Source organism: Camponotus floridanus, unplaced genomic scaffold (genome assembly GCF_003227725.1).
Source record: "Camponotus floridanus strain SB8 unplaced genomic scaffold, Cflo_v7.5 scaffold284, whole genome shotgun sequence".
In the NCBI taxonomy this organism is placed as follows: Eukaryota; Metazoa; Arthropoda; class Insecta; order Hymenoptera; family Formicidae; genus Camponotus; species Camponotus floridanus.
Genome location: NW_020229419.1, coordinates 90,417 through 116,133, shown reverse-complemented (window position 1 = coordinate 116,133; position 25,717 = coordinate 90,417). Strand labels below are relative to the sequence as shown.

Below are 25,717 nucleotides of genomic sequence, written 5' to 3'. Positions count from 1 at the left end.
AAAGATATTATTAAAAAGATGCGTTGGCGATTTCAATCAAAATAATAATGAAAGTTATAATCAACTAATATGGAAAATTAGTCCAAAAATTATTCCAAGTGGATTGAAAATTGTTGAACTTGCTGCACACATCTCTGCCTGCGTGTTTAACGAAGGTTCCGGGACATTATTACAAATATTTGAGACCATGGGGATACATAGTGGCCCAAATGCCCACCAATATGTAACAACAGAAGATGCAGTCCGCATTCATACGGCCGACCACCGCGCGCAGCAGGCAACCCGGGAAGGTAGAATGCTTCGTCGACAACACCAAATAGATATTTTGGAGGCTTCAACTTCTACAGAGAAGATATTATATGGGCCTGGAATAGATGACTCTATATAAATTACAAAATTAACATTTTATTTAAGTGTAAACCAGTCTCGAAAGTTTAAAGAATTTAATAATTTTAAATTTCAACAATTTTACAATCTTATTTTAACTTTTTATATCTTGAATTAATTTACCAACAACTTTTTAATTGTATTTTTGCATCATTAGATAAGTTTTGGTGCATAATAATCCTCGGACAAAAAATGGCTTCCAAATACTGCACGGCAAAGATAAAATGTCCACAGCACAAAAAAAAAGGATTTCTGCCTTCAGCTGCCATTTACTGCCTGCTGTCGAAACCATTCTTCGTGTCCTTGTGATTATCATCAGGAAAAGGTCATATTACGAAGATATAAGCGTTTGATTAAAGCGGTACTTTCAAGTATCGTCAGGACATAGGGTTAATATTGTAATTGTCACCTCAATGTATGTATGCATTGTGATATACACTCCTCACAACAATTAGAGGCTCATTTAAATTTCCTTAAAAAATTGACAAAATTCAGTCAGCTGTAACTTCATTAAAAATGAATCATGCACACACGCACACACGCGCGCGCGAACGCACACATTACACATACACACACAAAATGAAGTGTAAATCCGATTGTGCAACCTCCTCGTGGTACGCTTTGGGTAACGCTAATGCCAGCGGTTTTTAAATTTTTTCAAATTATGGTGGAGAGAAAAACTCAAACAATTTATCTTTTCTCGTTGTTAAGATTTATTGTTAATAAAGATCTATGTAGAGTGAGTGTACTGAAAATCAATTTTTAACATTAATTGACTTCTTCTTTAACATTAATTGAAATCTTGTAGCTATTCGCCGATTTTTTGTCAAATTCAGGATACTTAAAAGTAGAAAAAAACGTGAAAAACAAATTTTTTGTTGTTGCTCTATACATTGTTTTTTAGGTCAAAATGAAAACAGAAAAAGTCGGTAATTCTTACGTTATTTTCATTCATTTGTAATCAGTCTATATGTTTTCGTTTTTGGCAATTATTCCGATTGATAGAGCAAAGTTTCAGCTTTAATAATCTTTTTTTTAAATTGCGGTACGATTATTTTTAACAGAGTTATGAACGATTAAAGTCAACTTGCTCATTTTTCATTTAATCGGCGATAACTCAGTAATAAAAAATCGTAGAAACATTTTTAAAAAACGATTTTGTTAAAAAAACTTCAAGCTTTCACACTAGAAAGATGAAAAATTTCGTAGATTTTTTTTCACACGTAGCAAGTCGGCAAAATGAGAAGAAAATTTATAATTTTGTCCAGTTCGCAGTTTTCTACATGTAAAAATTACCAAACTTACAGAAACTTAGAAAAAGTGATGAGCTTTCGAAAGTAGAGATCAAGTTTTAAAATCATTTTTTAAAATTTAAATTTGGTTCATTTTTAACGAAGTTACAGCTGACTGAATTTTGTCAATTTTTTTTAAGGAAATTTAAGTGATCCTTTAATTGTTGTGAGAAGTGTATAATAAAATGTAATAAAATAATAAATAAAATATAATGTAATAAAATTTATGTATTTATTAATTTATGTGCTTATATGTGATTCATTATTTTCTACAAAAATTCTATATCAAGATTGTGCAAAATTTACACATATTATTGAGATCTGAGAGGCAAATCAATCTTAAAATTTATGCTGATAAGATTGTTTATATAGCTTCATTGTTGCTGATATATCTCCGAAAATGCCACAGTCATATTCATTATAATTCTTATTGATACAATTGGCATGCGATTTCTTTTTTAAAAAAGTTTATTCTGAGTTGCAATAGTTGTTAAGAAAGATGATTTCTGATATTAATACAACAAGATAAGTAATTACTTGCTTATTCATAAAATATAAACATAAATATTTGAGTAAGTATTTAAGTAATGTAAATATATATGTGTGAAATCATTTTAAATTCTCAGTTTTGCCAAAATTATCAATGATTTTCCATATTACTAAAAGATAAGTCATCATTTGCATATATATGGAGCATCATATATATATATATATATATATATATATATATATATATATATATATGAAGTTCATATTCTGAGATATAATATATTATCAATGAAGATTTCCGACTTTGCTACAAAAAATAAATTACATTCACATTTTAATACAGAATAATAAAATATGTATTTCTTTTTTATTCTTAAGCAGAGAACATTGTGCTTTGATTCTTGCTGGTTGATTTTAGTTTTAGAATACAATTGAATTATCTATTATAAACTAATTCATCGAATTGAATAAACATTGTATTTTTATTTTGATTTTAATCGATCGAGAACTCAGAATTAATAAATTCAAATATTTTTTGTAAAACTACGTATAGCAATGATTTTACTGAGAGAAAGAGAGAGAGAAAGAGAAAGAGAGAGAGAGATTTTATTCAATTATTCAAAAATTTTTTACAAAATAAAACTTACTTAAAAAAATTAAATTGTTTACAAATATATACGAGGGTCGTTTGATAAATTTGGTAAAAAAGCAAGTAAAACACATTGTTTTTTTTGGAAAAAAATCTACGTTATTTCTCAACATAGTCTCCATTGAGGTCTATACACTTGGTCGAACGAGATTCCAATTTTTTAACCGTCGAAAAAATAGACTGTCTCAAAACTTGCAAAATACTCGTTGACGGCGACAATCCTCGTTCAACGAGAATTTCTTTTCACCGAGCTAGATTTTTAAATTTGGAAACATGAAGGTTTCGCGGGGAACCAAATCCAGAGAATATGATGGATGAGGAATTAATTCGAATCTTAATTCCTGTAATTTTGACAATTTTTGTTTTTTTTTTTCATTTTTATAACATCAGCCAAACTCGCTTCAAATGACTATCGAATGTAAACAACGCGTTACTTTTGCCTGACATTTTTTTTGGAGGGGTACGAAAAAGGGAACTTTATAAGCAACAAGTCATCAAATGGATTGTGGAGCAATTTCACGGAAATTTACCAAACTTATCAAACGACCCACGTATAAACCAGTTTATTTTTTAGAATTATGTAAAATTTTCAAACTCTCGAAGAATTTCTCTTCATCAAATTAATCTGATTTTGTTCATTAAAAATTACAGTATTTTAATGACAATACATTTTTAAAAATTTTGCAAAAAGAAAATACTTATTTATTATATCTCATATTTCTTTATATGAAAAAAAATTACTTCGATATCTTAATATCTTATAGAAATCAGCTATGATTTCTATTGTAATAAAACTGACACTGATACGAACTTCTATTGTAATAAAAATATATAATTATATAATCACTTTTATTCTTGTCATCGTAAGAGAAAGTAATACAGATGAAAATTTTTTATTTTTATAATTTTTATAATTTTTTAAAATTGTTAACATAATTGTTTATTAAACGATTTAGCGACACACTTTTTCAACTTTGTTCCTCATGGCAATATTTTCCAAAGAACCGTGCTCAATTTTGGGCCAATTAACCTAAATGAGAGTGGTTTTATTCCATATGGAAATATTCGGAGGCCGTTTACAACTAACTATGTATACCGTTACGTTTGAAGCCATCTCCTTTAAAAAATCAGTAAGCTGTTGACAATTAACCATGTACTACCGTTGCGTATGGAGTTGTATCTCCTATAAGAGATTTTCACTAGTTTATATTCTTTCTGCGTATAATATTTACTGCTTTCTCTCTATACGAACTTTTATAATATACTCTATCTTCGTTAGAAATTTTTGCGCTGAAGATGACTTAAAAGTAAGTCGAAACGTCCGCACGCATCTTTAACATCTATATATATTATAACTATTTTGTTTAAAGCTTGTAATTATGATTTATTAATATATATTTGGATTAACTTATCGACACTATTGATTCTTCAGCTCTCTACACCTGATTGATCACTTTAATTATATAATTAATTATATAATTAAATAAAATATATATAATTAAATAAAAATTTATTAGTGAGGAAAAACTTATTTGATATTTTTTGATACTCAATGACATTATACAAAAATATTAATGTTATTCAGATTCAATTTTTTGTGCGTGTGTATGTGTAGCTAAAATTAAAAAAACAATTAAAACTTAAAAAAAGTATCAATTTTAATAAAAAATGTCACTACATTTTCTATTTGCTATTTCTATTTTCTATCATTTATACCTTATTCCAGAAAATGTAAACATATAAAAAATAAATTATCTCTTTTTAATTTACATTTCTAATGAGAAATTTTATACAAAACTATATATTTGAAAATATTTATTTCCATTAAAGAAAATACCTTATTATATGTCTTGTTATATCGTATCAAGGCCTGATAAATAATTTAAATTTATTAAACAGCTTTTTGATTTTGATAAATAAAACAGAAATAATAAGTCAAACTTCTATATTTTGAAAGTATTCATAGAAATTAGCATGTATAAATCATAGACGTATAAAGATAGACCTAGCATTGATTATATATATATTTGGCTATATATGTTTTTTAAGCTATTGAAAAACCGCGACTAAATGATCAAAATCAATAACCTTTTTTAACTTGACACATATATCGTTTCTTCAAGGTAAAACTATTGAAATAGCAAGTTGTTTCAATTTGTCTTTAAACTTTAAAAAGATGATGACATCTGTCAAGTCTAAAATAAAATCTAGTGTTCTTGTTTAGTTGACTTTAAATTTTAAAGAGACGTGATTGTAACGCTTAAAACGAATAAATTCAAAATAAAATCCAATCTTCTTGAACAATAGAAAAGTTCTAAATGATATACAATCGTCAAAGACAAGGTTCGTTCAATATGAAACATATAAATATAATTGCAATTTTTTAATTAATTTATCTTTTGTATATATATATATATATATATATATATATATATATATAGTTTGAAAAGAAGTAATTAAATATAAAATACACACATATACACAAAAATAAATCTTTTCTTCAAAAACTAATCTATTCTATTTCTTTTGTATTTTTTATACAGTCATAAAAATACTAATTCATTAAATTTAGCCCCGAATAGAATATGTATTTTTCATATATATCATACATAGACAATAAAATGTTTGTGTAATGCGTGAATTCAAAATTTAAACAGTTTATAATTTAAGAATTCATTTGGGAATCTATGTATGTTTGTACATTAACATTTTCTTATTAATACAATTTGTAGAAAACATTAGCAAAATATGAACAAATATTTTAAATTTATATCCAATATATTTGCCAACATAAATGCCTGAAATATATATAATTTACAAACTACTACAAATATTGATGTCTTGCTTCAAGGAATTTTCATACAAGGATTTAGATTATAATTGACATTGATTAACTTGATATAAAAAAATTTTAATTTTATAAATTTTTTTATTATATGCATATCTATTATCTTAATATTTAATAGCACCTAAATCATATATTGTCATACTATTAATGTTAAATAGGTAGCGAATTAATAATGATTAAATATGTACTTTTAGAACAATTTCCCATTTATAATCGATTATACCTTGTTTTTTCGCTGTACTTTGTCATTTATACTCCCTTTAATTTCATTACAACATTTTCCAATATATTGAGAGTCATGCTGTAAACAATATGTGTTTAATATATAATAATAAAGTATAGTGCCTTTATTTAAGTTATACAATATTCTTGCATTTCTGTCAAAAGTTTTAATATTAAGAATTTTTACATTATAATTTTTTATCACATATTTAACTATGTAATCATTTTTTATTTGCAATAATGTGATTTATTTCTATTTTAAAATCATACTTGATCTCTGTTGTCATTACTTTATCTACTTCTATTTTAAGATCATATAATATTTATCACTCGCAAAAATAAATATTTTTAGGAAGTTTTATATTTTATATTAAAACATATGATTATATCAGAATTTTTTCCTATATTGAAGAACATGCATGTATATACAAATACACAAGATAAAATATACAAAAATATATTTAAAAAATACAATAATTAAGGAAAGAAAGAATAAAAGCTACAAAACGTTTATATTGCATAATTAATTTTATTGAAACTCTTAGAATCTTGAAAGAAATTTAAAAATTGTAGGAAATGCAAAAAATTCGAATGATATAATTCTCAATATGCTATATAATAATTTTATTATCATTAACTATATTGCAATCATTACTTTAATCTAATTTCTATTCTTAAAATTATCTTTTTTTTATTTTAACATATAATTCGATATAATTTTTAATATTAGATTAAATTACAAGAATTATGTAATTATTACATATTCTCATTTTTACAATTAATTCTAAAAATATAAATATAAATAGCAAATTACAGCAACAATATAATATATAGCATACAATATATATAGCATAATATCATTTTATTTAAATTTTTAATTCGTAAATAATAACTTTGTGAAAAATGAATTATTTTTATTAAAAATAATTCAATTGCACTCTAATTAATTTTGTTATATGCTCTGTCAGTAACTTCAAAGCATTTTTATAATGTTCTTAGTGAACATTAAGAAATGCTATTCTATCAAATTTAAAAAATTGATACAAATATTAATATTTTTAATCCTAAAAATCTGACGAATCCGTTGAGGATAAATGTTTACATTTTAATTGAGTTGTTAATTGAGTTTATTTTAATTGAATGGTCTGTTGTTGAATTCCGAAAAAAAATATTTATCTTTGTTAACCAATTTTACGGCTTTTATGTGATACACATTGTCGTAGAGAATGATCATTTTTCATTACGACATTCCTTATGAGCTCTTCGGACGGTTGCTTAAGATCGTATACCCAACCAATTTTTGCGCAGAAATCAATAAACATCGTAGTAAAATTTAAACTGTAATTGCCTAATTCGGCCGTCTTATAATCCCATGGAAACACGTGATGATAATTGTGCCAGCCTTCACCGAACGCTACAAAAGCAACGTATTTGTTTTCCATCGGATTTATGGACCTGTTTTTAAAATGCATCCGATAAAATTACTTGTGCAATAAAGAGACACTGAAGCTTCTTTCAGTCAAGTTTATATAAACGCATTCGTGTAATTTCTATCTGCTTACGCATCATATGGCTTTGAAGCCCAAAAGTGAGCCACACTGTTGGCACTCCATATACAATTTAAACCGTAAACATAATGTATAATCTGTGCCATGAAAGCTCTGGACCAAGTTTCATTCCATTCGTAAACAGGCACCATTATAGGTACTAGAAAGGCAAAGATGAAGCTTAATATCGAGAAATATCTGCAAAGAAACATAAATTAATTAGTACACATATACAATTTCTCGTTATATGAAATCGTATGTTAAATAATCTTGTAAAAAAACTCCTGAAAAGAAAGAAGATTAACACGAAAGTGTAAAATTTAGAAGAAGGAATTGCTAAAATATTGTATTTAAAATAATAAATGCATTTTCAAAATGAATTATATGTATAAATATAAATAAATTTCACACACATCTTATATTCTTTTTCGCTTCTTAGATAATTATTTTAACATAATATAACATAATTAATATTTTTAAGACATGGACTTACTTGTAACCAAACATGACGATAGGATCTGCCAATATATCTCTCATATCGATTTGACGACCCTTTCGAATCACATCTGGATGTTTCTTCAACATCAACCAGCCAACGTGAGAGAAGAAAAATCCTCTGTTACTATTATGCGGATCCGCATCCGTATCCGTGTATTTATGATGCACTCTATGATCTCGAACCCAGTCAAAAAGATTATTCTATAAAAAATTATTACAAAGACAACTTTTCCCCTCTAGTTCAAAAAATCAATTCAAAACTTGTTTACCTGGCCGACCGAAGCATACCAAATCAAAAGTATAATTCTAAGCGGCCATTTTGCTTTGTAAGCTCGATGAGTCCAAAGACGATGAGCACCGGCAGTAATGCTTATCCCTCCTATCGCAATTAGAATGAGCACTTGAGGCAAAAAGAATCAAATTAATTAATATATTTATAAAATTATACATAATTAATAATATAATTATACGTATTTTGTACGGATGTCATGTACTGATTGATCTACAATAAGTCCATTATAAAACGCTACTATAAATTATAACGATTTTAATTAAATTTAAGATATTAAATTTTTAGAAAAAATTATATAAAGATTAAAATCTATCTTTGATTATACAATCAAATTTAACATTTTTAACTTGGATATCTTCAAAATGGAATCAAATATGTATGTTTGTTCACAATGTGTTTGTGGTAATTGATATAAGTGACTGACGCAATGTCTGTAATGAAATCAAAGTTATACAATAGAAATGAAAGCTCTGGCTTGTCTGCTGTCAAATTGTTATCATGCTTCTCTTTCATCGTACGTCTAATCGATTTGCTTTCAGTCAGTTAATGTCGACTTGCTTTCAATCAATTAATATCGATTTCTGTAGTTAATAATTACGGCATTCTTAGTAAACATGCGATACACATTCAATGAAATTATTATATATGTGAAACGTTTACATATATTTGTAAAAGAGTATTTAAAAAAATAATCAGTCTTATATATATTGAAAAAAGAATAAATTTCATCTTTTTATTTAAAGATTTTTTCCTATAAGTTAAAAATTCGAATTAATAGAATTTGTAATCTTCCAAAGAATACTCACTCCAAATGTTTGTCCTGAAATCTTTGCACCATTCAAAAGTGAAACAAGCATACAACATGCTGATATGAAGAAAAATAATAAATATGGCATTAAACCACTTCACTTCAGTCTTGAATTTAAACAATCCTTCAGATTTTATACATGTTTCGTCTCGGTTTTGCATATCATCCGTGATGATTGAAGATTCCTCTTTTTCTTCGCAAAAATTTTTCTCCGCTTGCATTTCAGGATTCGAGGTATTGGGTGCCATCTCGTTTATGAAAATCACTAACTCGGTAATTCAAAATCCTAAAAAAATTACCTTTTCAAAAAAAGGTAAAAAAAAGAAGTCGAGTCATCTCAATAGTAAAACATTATTATATAGAACTACTTTACAAAAAATTATTTTAATAAAAAATTGCTGTATTAAAAAATTGTGTAAAATAGTTGTCATAACTATCTGTAAAAATTAATGATATATTTAAATACAAAATTACGTCGAGAATAAAAGAGTGCGATTTTATTTTATGTTTATCAACAGTGTGTGTGTGTGTGTGTGTGTGTGTGTGTGTGTGTGTGTGTGTGTGTGTGTGTGTGTGTCTGTCTGTCTCTGTGTGTGTGTGTGTGTGTGTGTGTGTGTTTGTGTGTGTGTGTTAGATGTGATTGACTGCTGATAAATAATTAGATGAAGAAAAATTATGTTTATATTTTCGTCGAAAGTTATTACATCTTTGTCGTAAAAGTCAGAATCCCGATTTCTTCAACGATAAACAGTTGATTCACGTAGTTCGTAATTTAAAAAATTTTAATTATTAAAAAACTCGACACTGCCAAATTTATTTGTATATTATTCAGCAGAAATAAATTTCGTGTACCAATTTTTTTTATGTGAGGGATTACTGCCCAGGTAGCAAGCACACGTCATTTTGACGTTCCAAACTAGTCATTTTTGGTCATATGTCGTCAAATGACTGATTATTGTTACATAACTTTATATTGACGTCTTGCTATAACATTATTTTGACGTCATTTTTCAGTCATGAAGTGACGATTATTTTATTATGAATGTCATTAGTTAGTACATCGATCCCATAAAAAAAATCTTTTAAAATTTTTTATATGACATGACTTATTTCGCGATCAGACTTTTTATATATTTATATATATATGTATATACGCATCTACGTACGCAATATATGTATAATACGAGAAAGAATTAACAAGAGCAAGAGTGTTAGAAAACTAACCAATCACAGTTGATTATTCTTTTATCGCACTATGATTTGTCAGTTTTCTTACGACCTTACGGTTATGATTAAAATTTTTGCACGTGCGAAGGTCTTTAGTTCTATGCGTACATATATTAACATATACTATTACACGTGGCATGGTGGAAAAGGAAATTGTCTCTCCTTGTCACACAATTAAATTGTAATGCCGACATCGGGTAATTATCTTTTATTCTTGTGTCTCGCTCTCGCACACACACATATGTACAAAAATTTTCTGCGCCGAAATTTTTGTTATTCGATTACTAAATCTATTTTTAGTAATTCATCTATATTCCTTCATGCAATTACGAGTCTTGATTCTATTTTGCACGCACAAACTGTAAAACTTTTATATTAAGAGAGTATTGGTACGATCTGATGCCAAAAGCCGAAAAAAAAACAAATTTTCTAATCTTCTTTCGTTTTTAACAAAAAGGTAATAGCTTCGAGATACATTACTATGCATACTTTAATCATGGAAAAGGATTTCTTATTCCGTATGATCTATACAAAAATTTCGATGCAGAAAAAAATAATCGTTTTGATTAGTAAAACAGAACGATCTGACATTCTCTTAATAATAGTAAAAATAAGAGATATAATCAATCTTCAATTATTAAAAATAATGTAATTAGTTTATTTATAATAAAAATATTTTTAATTACTATATACTTTGTATCATGATTATTTGCTCAAATTGACTGTGTAAAGAAACAAAATTATTTTACGTAGGAAATGTAAATACTATAATAAATTATATATATTCGCGAAATTTATAATTTTATTATTATTATACAGGAAAAAAATATTGTAAAAAATACAGGAAAAAAAGTATTGTAGAATTTTTAAATTTATTCTACGAAATATATCTTAAAATATTTCAGTTTGTTATATAATATAAGCCTATACGTTCTGCGTTATATTAAAAATATTTATTTATTCGCTGATTCAAGGAGTAGCAGACAATACAAACAACACAGGCCTGTAAAATTTTAGATTTGGTTAATTAAAAAACAGAGTAATGAAGCAGAGTAATGAATCTGATAGATATTTTGACGCTAAAAATGAATCTGATCGCAGAATTTTTCTAGCACGTCAGGTTTTTGAGTAATTTGTTATTAACTAGTTCAAAAATGATTATTTCGGCAAATTTCATGAATTTAAAATCCATTTTCAATTGCTACCGCATGATTTTTTTTTCACTGTCGGAATGCAACATTGGAATGAGCATTTAAATAAACTGTTTTATTACTAAAATTACGTCTCCGATTAGTTCGCCTTCTCCTTCGTTACTAGCGTACAAAGTTTCATTAGAATCGGTGAGTGACAGTTGGATACTTTTACTTGAAGCGTAAAATAGAAAGTGACAGAGATTGGCTGTCCTATCTTTTTTTTTTGATCGCTTTAAAAAAAAATTAAAACCATCTAAAACTTTCAAATATAATTTCTCGAAAAATATTTATTTAAAAAAAAGAGAGAGTTGTACAGAAAATTAAAAGATCATTAAAATATATATTACTATATATATTACTTGATCTCTATTGCCATATTTAAGATTTTTGAAGAGATATAATTACCCTAACGAAGGGGATAAAAAAATTTTGTTGCATTTAATGTACTTAAATATCCCTCTCAAAAACAAAATTGACATGTTTTGACATTTTTCGCAAAAAATAATTTTAAATTGAACACCTTGTATACATACATGTCTATCGATCTATCATCTGTTATTGATTTTTTCATATTAAGTATTGATATTGATTTTGATATTGATTATTGAAGATATTGATTTTTACTGCACAGCTGATTTTATTGTGTCATTTCTTATATATATATTTATTATGTACATCGAACATTAGTGATTAATTAATATTAACAAATGTATATTATAAATAATATTACAGAAAACAATTAATTCTTCTTTAAATAAAAATTAATAATTGTTTAATTATTACATTTTTACACAGAATTATAAAACTCAATGTTTTTACTTATTTGTAAGATACATTTTTTAATCAAAGAAATATGTAGAAATTAATCTATTATTATTATAAAATAAAATAAAATCAGCTATTCATTAAAAATCAATATCACCTATCATGAAAAAGTCAATAACAAATGACCACATATCAGAAATTTCCCCTGCAAAACAACTAAATTACAAAATGTCAAAAGACATTTTATATTTTGTGATGTTTTGTTTGATCTAATGACACACTGACAATTCTTGCGTGTCATTTCATTATTATTCACTTTATTGTTTCATTATTCACTAGTGTGATGTTCTCATAAAATGTTTCGAAAACTAAGTTTAGCAAGAAATATTATGTAAAAAAAAATTCCACTTTTTTTAAGTTGTCAAACCATGTGTTTTCTCGCTTACTTTGATACTCATTTTAAGGTTATTTATTAACTGTCAAAAACTTAGTTTTCGAAATATTTGATAAGTGTTCTAAACCTATCTATAGTGTTATTTTTTTTTCAATATTTTTTTATTTTAATTATACCTAGGAGGGAGTATATATGCTAATATGAGTGAAGCCCTGAATGGTTTAATTTCATGACGTATTTATGACGTCATCGGAAGCATAAATTTCAAATATATTCAAATATATTTCATTTATATTTAATTTGCAAATTCTCATTAATATAAATATATAAATATATTTATTTTATAGTGGAACGTCCCATTAATAGTGGAATGTCTCATTAATATAAATATATAAATATATTTATTTTATAGTGGAACGTTTTGGTAGGTCTTTAAGTTTTCGAATATTCCTATAAATAACAATTTGCCTTCTATCAATTTACTCATTACAAATCATAAAATTGATTTAGTGTTTTTACCGACATACTCATATCAATGAAATTGAGGTTGTGTGACAAACTTGGTTTGCAACCCACCAGGTGTCTAATCATATGTTTAATGGCGTATAGTTCACGCATGCGTACGAAAGTGCAATCCGGGAGAGATTTGTTTCTCCCCAAATTGACACTTGACGCTGGTTTTCTTATAAATAATAACAGATAATAAGTAATTAATACTTTGTGAAAAATGCCTGAAGTTATCGTTCTGTTCGATGGATATTCTACGAAGTTACCAAACGGAAGCATGGACGCAAATTGCACATGTACTCTAATAAAAAGCACCAAATTAATCATCGTCGATACCATGACAGCTTGGGACCGCGAAAAAATAGTGCAGGGTATAAAAACTGTAAATTGCATTAAAATTACTCTATATCATTTTAATACTACTTTGTTGCTTAATATGTTGTAATTAATTTCTTGTACAATTTTTTGTAATTTTATATAATTGTTATATAACTTTATATAATTATTTTGTACAATTTTTATGTAATTTTTTAAATTACTTTAATTAATTCTATTTAATTATTTTTTTAAAAATTCTAATTTTTAAAAAATAATTAAATTCTTATTTTTAAAAATTATATTTTAAAAATTCAATTAATTATATAATTTTAAATATGTCTGATTAATATATGTATAAAACATATAACATTTTCATATATTATTATTTTTAGCCCTTGCACAGTACAATATTAAGCCAGAAAACATTGATTATGTTGTATGTACTCATAGCCATGCGGATCATATAGGGAATAACAATTTATTCACAAACGCAACACATATTGTGGGCTTATCAGTTCAGCAGAATACTATATTTTACGAGGAGCCACAAATTCTGAATGGTTGATTTACTACAATTTTTTATGTAATGATTCAACGATATGCTATCATTGCTGAACGAATCAAATTTTGTTAAAATTTGTTGCATTTGTTTAGAAGGCTACGAGCTTTGTCCAGATGTTAAAGTTATAGCGACACCGGGACATACAGCTGAAGATGTTACTGTTTTGGTAAAATCCACAAAGGAGAAGATGCTTTTTGCTGTTACTGGTATTTATAAATCTCTCTTAGATCATAATTTAGAATTTGATTAAATTAATATTGAATTTGATTAATTTAATTTGATTAAAAAAATTTTTTTTAATTATAATTGTATATTTTTATATTATTTTACACAAATATTCTTGTAATTTTACAGGAGACTTGTTTGAAAAGGAGGATGATATTCTGGAACCGTCCATCTGGAAAGCACTAGGCACGCCTGAACTTCTAAAGACTCAATCTGTTATGCGTTCTCGAGTAATAAATCTTGCAGATTTTATAATACCTGGGCATGGTCCAATGTTTCGTGTTTCGCATGCTATGAGGGAGATTGTCAAGAACCAGATAATAGAATGAGACTGTAAATCGTTGTTAATACTTGTTAATTAATCGGAGATAAATCTGTTATATATTTTTATAAATATTTTATTAAACATTGCAAAGTGTCATACATGATATCACAACGTTATTGTATGTATACATTGCGATTATTACACATTACACCGGATTTCACAAACATATACAGGGTGACCCCGAACGTTCCAGCCAGACTTTGAGATCTTATAGGAAATTTAATTCTGAACAAAAAATTTCCTATAAACATGGATCGAAAAATGCTTCCTTAAGAAGTTATCTCAAAAACCTCTGATGAAGGAAGAGCAAAAGGTGAAAAGAAAATGAAATAAAAAAAATGAAACTAAAAAATAAATTTCTTGAAAAAAAGGATAAAAATAAAAAATAAAAATCTTTTTCTTTTATGAAAATAAAATAATTTTTTTTTCCTAACTAACTTTTATTTTATTTTCATAAATGAAAAAGATTTTTATTTTTTATTTTTATCGTTTTTTTCAAGAAATTTATTTCATCAGTTTCATTTTCTTTTTATTTCATTTTCTTTTCACCTTTTGCTCTTCCTTCATTAGAGATTTTTGAACGATAACTTCTTAAGGAAACATTTCTCGACTTATGTTTATAGGAAATTTTTTGTTCAGAATTTCCTATAAGATCTCAAAGTCTGGCTAGAACGTTTGGAGCCACCCTGTGTATATATATATATATATATATATATATATATATATATATATATATGTTTATACATAAGAGCGATACCATTTTACATTGCGTTTTTGCTCACATTGGCGCAAATCAATATAATAACTTATCTCGAAATAATCTTTTCTGCGGTATATACGTTTATTTCGAGAAATTAATTCGCGAATTGATACATTGTTCTTAGCAAGTATTCAACACTATTCAGACATTGTTCCGTTCTAAGGATTCGCTCTTCTAATATCTACATTCTACGTTTGCAAAACAATTCTATGAAATCTTCACAGCCAATGATTAAATTAAGAATCCTCTCGCATTTTCCGTATTCTTATCTAAGAATTATAACTGGTAGATAAAAGTGTTTTCTTCTGGAAGAAGGAAAATGACATTTATTAGTTTTGCTCTATCACCATCAGAATTACGTAACGATGCCAAGAAGCCGATAAATATGTAAAGAAATCTAATGAAACAAGAATTTTTCTAAATGAATTTGCATTATATAACTTCAAGAATTACATCGAGACTCCCATCCTTCGCTGCAGTTATATAAAATTACGATGTTGAAAGCGAAGATATCGAATCGGAATCTTTTCTTCTTGGCTTGTATAGATCGAAGTAGATTAATATTTTTTTTTCGTGCTGATATAACAAGGAAAAAATCGATACGATTTTTTGCCCGTTACATTCTGACATAGCTAACAGTGATACGGGATTGCTGTAGAGCAGCAATACAAACAATAGCAATATAAACAATGTGAGACCGAGTGCCCCGCACTTCATGAACAGTAGCAGCTAAAAATACTTTGTACGGAACAGCAAATTCGCCGTGATTGTACTAAAAATGTATTTAAAAATTAAGTAGTTCTACGAGACCGAAAGATCCGTTTTTATGTTATGAATCTTCTTTGTCGGCAAATTAATGCGAGATATAACAGAGTCGTAATCAAGTTTAGGAATCGTTATACACAATTCTTATTATATATGTCTCTCTCACTCTCTACAGGCTAACTCAACTTTCATCGAATCATTTTTCTTAGATCATTATATTCGATGCGTATCGACTTTCGCTACATCTTTAATTCGACGTATTCACATTTTTTTCATTACATATAGATATATCATAACATATATATTATTAATAATTATATACAAGGTGAGCCATTTTAAGTTACCCACCCCAATAACTTTTTTATTTTGGAATGTGCAACAAAATGTTTCAAATAAAAGTTGCTTGACTTCGAGGGGGACAGAAGGTGGTGGTAAAAATTTGACCTTGGATAGTCATTTGAAGATCTCATAAAGGTTACCTTCAATTTCTTAAATGGAACCTACTATTTTTCATTGCATATTCTTGTAGCTTATCTCGAGAGCTTTCCAAAATACTATAATAAAAATTATTTTTCCATGAAGTACATTTCGAGTTATGAGGCTTGAAATCATTTCTTAATTTTATATAAACCATAAAATATCTTGTAAAATATTCAATTTTCGATTATCTTACCTTAATACTTTTATGTACAAAATAATGAGAGGACTCAATTAGTGTAAAGAAAACACATAATTGTTTCTAAGAAAAAATATGTAATTTGCAATTATCAATATTTTTTCTTAAAAACAACTGTATGTTTTCTTTACCTGATTCCTCTCATTATTTTGTACATAAAAGTATTAAGGTAAGATAATCAAAAAATGAATATTTTACAAGATATTTTACGATTTATGTAAAATTAAAAAATTATTTCAAGCTTTATAACTTGAAAAATACTCAATGAAAAAATACTTAATTATAGTGTTTTGTAAAGCTCTCGAGATAAGCTACAAGAATATGCAATGAAAAATAGTAGGTTCCATTTAAGAAATTGAAGGTGACCTTTATGTGACCTTCAAATGACTATCCAAGGTCAAATTTTTGCCACTATCTTCTGTCCCTCTCGAAGTCAAGCAACTTTTATTTGAAATATTTTGTTGTACATTCAAAAATAAAAAAGTTATTGGGGTGAGTAACTTAAAATGGCTCATCCTGTATGTGTGTGTGTGTGTGTGTATGTATATATATATATATATATATATATATATATATATATATAATGTATAAACATTATATGTATAATGTTACATATATTTTTTTATATATACATTTATATATATATATATAATTTTATACCTATATATGATATATAAGAATCTTTACCAACGAAAATAATTGAATCTAAATTAATTTACAAACTTGGCGTGAAAATAATAAACCCGTACATATATGTATAACTGAAATCTTTCCTGATAAAAAGGCGTATTCCATTTCAACAAATTACATTGAAAATCGCAGGAAGTACGACTAGCTTCATAAAAATCCTCTAACGCTAAATATGAACGACATACATATATAATCTATGATGCTTGTGTTTAACACAAACTATCTTCGATCAATACATTCATTACTTAAAGAATTTGCCGTCAATGTCAGCAACATGTGACATTAAAATATCAATCCATTTTGACCTTTTACAATCAATGTATACACACACTTTGTTACATTTGGCTAGATGGAGAAATCTTTTTTTTTTTTCTTAAGACAACTACAGTTTAATAAATTGTAATTAATTCTAATTAATTTTTAATAAGCTATGATTTTATATATAAATATATAATATTATAAATATATTTATTATATTTATTAGTATTATAATTATTTATTATTATATAATTATAATATTATAAATATATAATATTATATAAACAACGTTTAATTAAGAAAAGAGCGCGAAATTAACCGGCTTAACATTTAATCATGTCGTACAATTCTAAAATCATCGTGCAGCTGGTTCTAAATCATCAGACTCGAGCAGAACAAGCGAGTGAAGCAAAAAATTAAAAGTGATCGAAAGTGACTTAAAGTAACTAAAGGGAGATTTTACAAGTGTCTACCGACCAAACCTGGCAGGGCGACTCGTGTGTGCAGCGGTAGTGGTCCCGGACTAACTTCTCCCGTCATCATCATCACAGTCCCCAACTGTCCCACAAAGTATTAAACAATACAATCAAGAATCGGCTTCAAAATCATTTCTTCGCGCGATTGCTCGATATCTATGTGTAATTTTTGCGTGCTTGTTTTACACATATACACAGATATTCATATGCAGTGTTTGCTGTAGATAATTTCAAAATTATCTAGATAAAGATAAAAATCCGTAGATTTATCTTAGATGAGATAAAGATAATTTTACTTTTACTTAATCTAGATGAAAGATGAGATAATTATTGCGATAATCTAGATAATTATTTAGATATTTTTTTTTATTTTAGAAGGCTATAAATATTTGTAAAAAATGTAACGCAGATTATAAATGGGATATTAAAATCATAAACACATATTCTTTCTCTTTTCCTAAAGAATATTTAAATAATAGCAAAAAAAGAATATAAATGATATGATAAATATTTATTTATTAATTTATATTTATAATATATTTATAATATATTAATAATATAATAATAATATATTTATAATATATTAATAATAATAATATAAAAAATATATTTTAGACATTTTAGATAGATTTTTAGAAGCTTGCTTTAGATTTTTGGAATACTTTTTTGCATAATGAAAACGTCATCGTAGATCATTTTTAGATAAGATGATATATATTTTTCATCTAAGATAAAGATACTTTGTATTTCTTCATCTAATTAAAGATAAAGATGATCCATTTCTTTATCTAGATGATTATCTAGATAATTTTATCTAGATACCAGCAAACACTGTTCATATGTAGAGACATAAAAAAATCCAGATTTTCTTTCTTGACGTTAAAAAACACATTTAGTTTTTTTTTAATTATTTGTTTAATGTATTATTTTTTGTTCGATTATTATTATTATTTTTTGTATAATAAAAAAAAACTATTTCTAAAGTTATATTTTTTATTTATCTTTTTTCGAAAGTAATGTTAATAAATTAATGAGACTTTTATTCGGCAAATTATTTCAAACACGACATAATTTAAATTACTTTCAGGCGAATGGTATGTGTATCAAAAACTTTTGTTATGTCGTGTTTGGAATCATTTTAATCGCGAAAATTTCATTAAAAATAAAAATTTCAATTTTTTATTATATTGAAATAGTAATATTGAGGTATATTTAAAAAAAATTAAAAACTGTTTTTTGTACCTATAATAAAGACAATTCATTTAAGCTGAATTTTGTTTTTAGATAATTTAACTAATTAAAAAATAATAATTATATAATTATGTATTCCAACTGAAATGCGAGCTACAAAAATGATTAGTTCACATCTATCATGTAAAAAATGAAAAATAATAAAAAATCAACCTACAACAATCGAAATATAAAGATGTTATGTATCTAGAAAAATTTTTTTGAAAAAAAAAGAAAGAAAGAAAAGAAAAAAGGCTTGTTTTTTTATTATAAAAAATCGTATTTTATGAAAAACTTTTGTTCTTTTCCTATTTACACCTCTTCTCATGAACCACAATTATTTACAAAAAGAAAACGATTATGTCATGAAGATATAGACCCGTCAAAATTTATGTCGAATCAATTTGACTCCAAAGAATTTAATCAACAAAATAAATCGACAGAGAAATCAAAAGAGATAAAATCTGGACTCTAATGTTGATCTTTAAACAATTAACTTTATCTACTTTCTATTCTTCCCAATAGTTTGTCACTTGAAAAAAATAAAGTTTGCCATTTTGAACAAAAGGACAATAAACACAACAATCTCGATCAACAGAGGATCGTGCTTTCATGCCCTAAAAACTAAGAACATTACGTGTTTGTGGCATTGACTTATCTCTAAAAATATAAGTAACGTAAGAATTAATGTTAACATAAATGTAAATGTAATATCACGTCAGATATATCTTAATGAATAAACATACGTTAAAGTAATTAAAGATCTAATTAAATCTAGATTTCGTGAAAATTGAAACTAATCAAAACGACTCGAGAAATATCTCTTACAACTAACGCTTAATAATTTAATGCTTAAATATATGTAGATTTGTGTAGAGCACCGAGAAAATAGATATATACGTATATATATTACCGGGAAGAAATCGGCAAATAATAGCTCTTAAAAGAAAATCACGTTCACAACTGCGATCTACGTGCAGAGCCCCTTACACTCGTCTGTGAAATAATATAAAAATATATGAAACTAAAAGAAAAAAAAATAAAACGAAAGGTAATTAAAGTACATAAAGTAGTATACATTTTGCTTCATGCAGGTATTAGATGAAGTATTCAGCCGGCGCATGATAATTATAATGCCAAAAATTTCTCTCGAAATTGCATGCAAAAAAAAAATAATCGTACAGTGGATAAAAAAAGTAGCCAAAAATTTTTCTCGCACAAGGAAAAAAAGATGTATCATTTTCTTATGCAAATAATCCACTTGTTACACTGAGGAAAAAATTATCTTGAAATGAAAAAATTTTAGTTAACTCAAGAAAGCTATTTATTCGGTGGGTACTAATCACGTATTTACTTGTATTCAAAACATCTGTTTGCTTAAGTTAAGTAATTATTTACATATGTTTAAAAAAATATAATTTTTAATTAAATATTTTTATTTTAATTTTACAAAATATTTATTAAAATGCATTTTTTATTCCCAAAAATTAAAAATTTTTTAATTTTGAAAAGTAATATATTTAATTTAATAAATTATAGTATATACTTTACAAAAGTAGTATTTAAATATAAAAAATATATAAATGAAAATAATGTACTTAATATAACATGCATATTTAATTAAAATTAAATATTTTTGCTTAAATGAAATAAACAATTCCTTGCATTTAAAGCAAAAGTTTCAGGAAAACAAATTTATTTGATTTAAAAAAATTTTTCTCTCAGTGTAGAAATGACCTATTTTGCCTTAATCAAGCTCCAAAAATAATAATAATAATAAAAACGTGTAGTCACTTGTCTTATCCACTGTATCGGCTTACAAATAGTTATATATCATCATCCAGAGCGTGAGTGAGCCTTGCACAGAGAAAGGATTTAAAGATCACAGCAGAGCAACAGAGCTCCTTTTTTTCCTTCTTGTCTCTCCGTATTGCCAGTCGCTACAATTCTCGCGTGATTAGAGTTAATGAACATTGAAAATTATGTTTAATGCTCGATCGTTCATCGAGTGTCGCGGAAAGTTCGATAAATTGATGTTTATTAATATTTGAGAGAAAAAAAAGATGACAATTTCTTTCAATAAAATTCATCCTTCTCGTGTATAATATCCTCGGGGAAAATCGCCCCACGCGATTATAAATTAATTCGCAATTAAAAATTAATCCACAATTATCCGAAAGAGAAGAATTTGTCTTTTGCCGCAGAATTTTCGTTTTTCGTCGATCGCTACAACGTTCGTAACGGGATGAATCCCTCCATTCCGATGATTCTGAGGTCTTCGTCATCGGAATCGGAATCATCATCGTCATCACCGTCGTCGTTTTTCTTTCTCTAGAAAAACCGGTTAAAAAAACGTGCGGTCACAAACTTGCGGCTCCGCAAATGATATTCTGATTGAATACTATTCTCGCCGAAGGGAAAAAATATACACAGAGAAAAATATCATTCTACTGCCAAGGAAAGCGATTTATTCACTCAGTTTATTTTTCTTTTTTTAAATAATAGTTTTCTCCAAGAATATATTTTTGATAATAGTCTTAAAATATACTCATCACTAGTGTCAGAAAATGTCATTCTCATGTACTCAAAAAAAAGAATTAATTTTCTCTTCAAGAATATTGTAAAATTGCATCAAAGAAAAATCAAACTTTCTTTATGTGGTAAGCAAACCAAATTTTTGTTTCGATTTAATATTCTTGACTAAAATACTGCAGTTACTAAAATTCAGAATATATTTAATTAAATTTAATGTTTGTGATAAACTTATGATATATTTGCGGATATACAAACTTTATGATACACTTAAAATAAATAATATTTACTTGACTACAGTATACATTTTTCTCTGTGTATGATATATATATATATATATATATACGATAAGTTATAAATAGATAGATTCGGAAGCTTTTGTTTTCTCTCTCTCTTTTTTCGCACAAGTACATTAAACATAATTTTCGAATCGCCTCAACAAGTCAAGTTACCCGTATGTCTTACATAATTATTGTATATTACACAAATACCACTACGTGATTTTATTTCTTTATTAATTCTTTATTAATTTTCGTTTCTGTCATATAGGTAATTGCTGACTAGAATGGTTGAATCTGCTGCATAACAACTGTAAAATCATCACGACAAAAGAGAATACGCAGTATTAAGCCCTATTTCGCGCAAAAACAATTGTTTCATGTGTCTCAATGTTTATCAATTTACTCAATACAAATAACTTACAATTAGTAACTAAATTATTTATTATAGCACAGCGCACAGCGAGGAGAGAAATTAGTTTATATTAACTCTCTGACAGCGAATGGCCATTCAATTTTGGAAAATTTCCTTTATACGTGTAATGCAAAAAATATTTATAATTGATTTTAATGAAAAAAATGCTATTTATGTATATGACAATAAAAAAAAGGAAAATATTTTCGAAATAAAAATTATTGACACTAATACAATTTGTGCACACACATGAGATACTTGTTTGGATTATCGTACGAGTTTTATAAACCATTAGGGCCACACACGAAATTGTATAGCTGCATATGCATAACATAAGACCATATGTATCAATCAGCATCGAGTATTATGTTATATAAGTCAATATGATGATTTAATACTCAATTGTCAGCTCATTGGTTCATATTAGTCTTATGCTATGCATATGCAATTTCGTGTGTAAGGGCCCTTATTTTTAAGCTATCCGGCTGGCAGAGAGTTCATAAACATCCTAGGCAAGCAGGTTGATTAAAAATCCACGGTGTATTTACAATTTTTATTAATTTTCTTTTTTTAAATTGAGGTGTCGGGTACGATAATAGCATAAAACTTAAGATTTTAATATTTATTTGTGGCACATATGTATTTTATATATATGTCTCATTTTTAATGATCTGCTGAAATAACTCATTACGAAAGTATTTTAGAGAAAAATGTCAAATACAAAAGTTGTAAGATTCAAAGGGGGACTTGTAATGGTGACCTTGAACCAGGGATAAAAGTTGGAGGTCATTCGAAGATTAACTTAAAAAGCATTAATGAAAATCCCTATTTTTCATTAAATATTCTTGTAGCTTATTTCGAGAAATCTTCACTCGAGAAGTCTTCTAACGACTGCAAGGTCAAACCAATAACACCATCTTAAGTCCTTCTCGAAATCCTGCAACTTTTGTCTAAAACTTTTTTTCTAAAACCTTGTCATTTTGAGATACTAGTTCGAGATATTGTTCTAATTAAATTGGGATACCTTGTATATATAATTATAATAAAAAAATATATATATTATAATTATTATATATTGTTATATATTATTATATATTATATATACATATATGTGTGTGTGTGTGTGTGTGTGTGTATATACAGGGTGGCCCCGAATATTCCAGCCAGACTTTGAGATCTTATAGGAAATTTAATTCTGAACAAAAAATTTCCTATAAACACATGGGTCGAAAAATGCTTCCTTAAGAAGTTATCGCTCAAAAATCTCTGATGAAAGAAGAGCAAAAGGTGAAAAGAAAATGATATAAAACAAAAATGAAACTAAATAAATTTCTTGAAAAAAAACGATCAAAATAAAAAATAAAAATCTTTTTCTTTTATGAAAATAAAATAATTTTTTTTAACTAATATTTTAGTAATAGCACGTAATAGTAGAAAATGAATAAAGACGTTTTTCAAGAAATTTATTTAGTTTCTTTTTATTTCATTTTCTTTTCACCTTTTGCTCTTCCTTCATCAGAAATTTCGATCCATGTTTATAGGAAATTTTTTGTTCAAAATTAAATTTCCTATAAGATCTCAAAGTCTGGCTGGAACGTTCGGGACTACTCTGTATATATATAAAATATAATATAAATTTATATAATAATATATTTATATAATAACAATATTACATGTATATTTACGAATCTCGATAAATGTTAGATTATTGTTTTACTTTTATTCTCTGTTGAAATCATTTACTTTTATAAATTCATTCTTAAAAATATGAATTTTTAACTTACGCTGTTATTGTACCCGAGTCCTCAATTGCTTATTACGAAGAGATTAATTCGAAAAAAAAATTGGAAACAAGGAAAGTTACATTATCCAGATAAAATTAATCTTACATGCAAGAGAGACATTTAAGCTGATGTTTTATATGAAAGAACGAAAGAAAGAGAAATGGTGATTAATATCAAATAATATTTAATATTGATCTTCATCGCGTAAATTTAACATTTTCTTCTATATATTGTCTATATTACTTATATATAAGGAATGAATCCTATAACAGAGGAACAACTCAAATCTCTCGGATTTTAAAATTTGGAGAAAAAAGAAAAACCAAAAGAGAATACGGTTTCTTTTCATGAGAAAAATACGGGACATTTGTTTTTCTCTTATTATTACTTTTCAGGAAAACAGGATGACTAACGTTCTCTTTAATACATATATATTTCTATTTCGCATATATATTATCTTGAAATTAAAGATTCTTGAATTCAGGATAAAAAATCTTAGGGTGTAAAGTTAATCAATCTTGATATCAATGTGAAATATTACGACATTATTTATAATTTGCATATCTGTGTATATCATATTTTCATTTCTCCAAATTCGAGAAATACTTAGTCTCGTTCCTGATAAGATTATCATATTATATTATATAGATTATATGTGCAAAAATATCAGTGCACACATAACTGTAGGAATTTTCACATTTTCTCTTGATTATACTTTAATCTTCACACTAATCCAAATAAAAATAAAACACACGAATATCATTCATAATGTTCGTGTATCATTCACTTTCATATAAAACGTCGTATTTAGCAAATATAACAAATGCGAATGTGTATGGCATGTAAGTTACAAATAAGAATCAACTAAGTAAATTGCAATTTTGCGATCATATGCAAAATATATGTTATACGAATCTCTCTCTCTCTCTCTTTCTCTCTCTCTCTTCCTCTCGCGCGCGCTTAAAAAGAGGCTAGATACACAGAAGGTGGTGATGTTTGCTGTTAGTTCTACCTTCTGTGTAAATTGAGAATTACATAGGGCTCGTCCGGATTAGTGCTGATATCTGTAGTGCTGTTGTTAGGCTGATAGCACGGATTAACAGTGTAATTGAGACTAGGCTGATGGAAACTCACCGGTTGAACGCTGGTTCTGCGTCGCTCCATTTCGCGATCTTCCAGGCAAAAGTCAGAATCCGAATCGGCTTTCCTCGCAACATCATCCTGTCGTTATAGAATACATTATTATACGGGGTGTATCATTTTAACTTTCCCAGGCAAATATTTCGGAAAATAATGAAAAATCGA

General features: G+C 26.8%; 3 protein-coding genes across 13 annotated transcripts in view; 1 reads left to right on the top strand and 2 right to left on the bottom strand.

Moving 5' to 3' along the window:
- Nucleotides 1-6,959: 6,959 nt before the first annotated feature.
- On the bottom strand, nt 6,960-9,293 carry LOC112638305 (acyl-CoA Delta(11) desaturase-like). The gene is made up of 5 exons (XM_025409799.1): nt 9,031-9,293; nt 8,202-8,332; nt 7,928-8,133; nt 7,450-7,632; nt 6,960-7,342 (listed from the first exon to the last, which is right to left on the bottom strand). The coding sequence occupies exons 1-5, from the start codon at nt 9,278-9,280 to the stop codon at nt 7,069-7,071; spliced, it is 1,044 nt and encodes a 347-aa protein (XP_025265584.1). The 5' UTR covers nt 9,281-9,293; the 3' UTR covers nt 6,960-7,068.
- The window catches only part of LOC105256520 (sodium/hydrogen exchanger 7), a 29,320-nt gene continuing 12,879 nt past the window's right edge, over nt 9,277-25,717 (bottom strand). For 4 of the 10 annotated variants that reach the window (XM_011266483.3, XM_011266481.3, XM_011266489.3 and 1 more), the window contains 2 exons: nt 25,547-25,633; nt 21,108-21,734 (listed from right to left, as the gene is read on the bottom strand). In XM_011266483.3, the coding sequence (XP_011264785.1) occupies nt 21,630-21,734; nt 25,547-25,633 (192 nt within the window). In that variant the 3' untranslated portion in view covers nt 21,108-21,629. Of the gene's footprint in view, nt 9,332-17,984; nt 18,256-19,861; nt 20,400-21,107; nt 21,735-22,331; nt 22,525-25,061; nt 25,634-25,717 lie in introns of those variants that run through there. The other 6 variants (XM_011266487.3, XM_025409798.1, XM_011266484.3 and 3 more) reach the window with 6 other exon arrangements.
- LOC105256519 (metallo-beta-lactamase domain-containing protein 1) lies at nt 13,214-14,829 on the top strand. Of its 2 annotated transcripts, none has more exons than XM_011266479.3 (4): nt 13,214-13,500; nt 13,829-13,996; nt 14,091-14,204; nt 14,353-14,829. In XM_011266479.3, exons 1-4 carry the CDS (start codon nt 13,413-13,415, stop codon nt 14,550-14,552), a joined length of 570 nt encoding a protein of 189 aa, XP_011264781.1. In that variant the 5' UTR covers nt 13,214-13,412; the 3' UTR covers nt 14,553-14,829. The 2 variants fall into 2 exon arrangements, with proteins under 2 accessions (XP_011264781.1, XP_011264780.1); XM_011266478.3 differs by having other exon boundaries at nt 13,216-13,489; nt 14,353-14,821.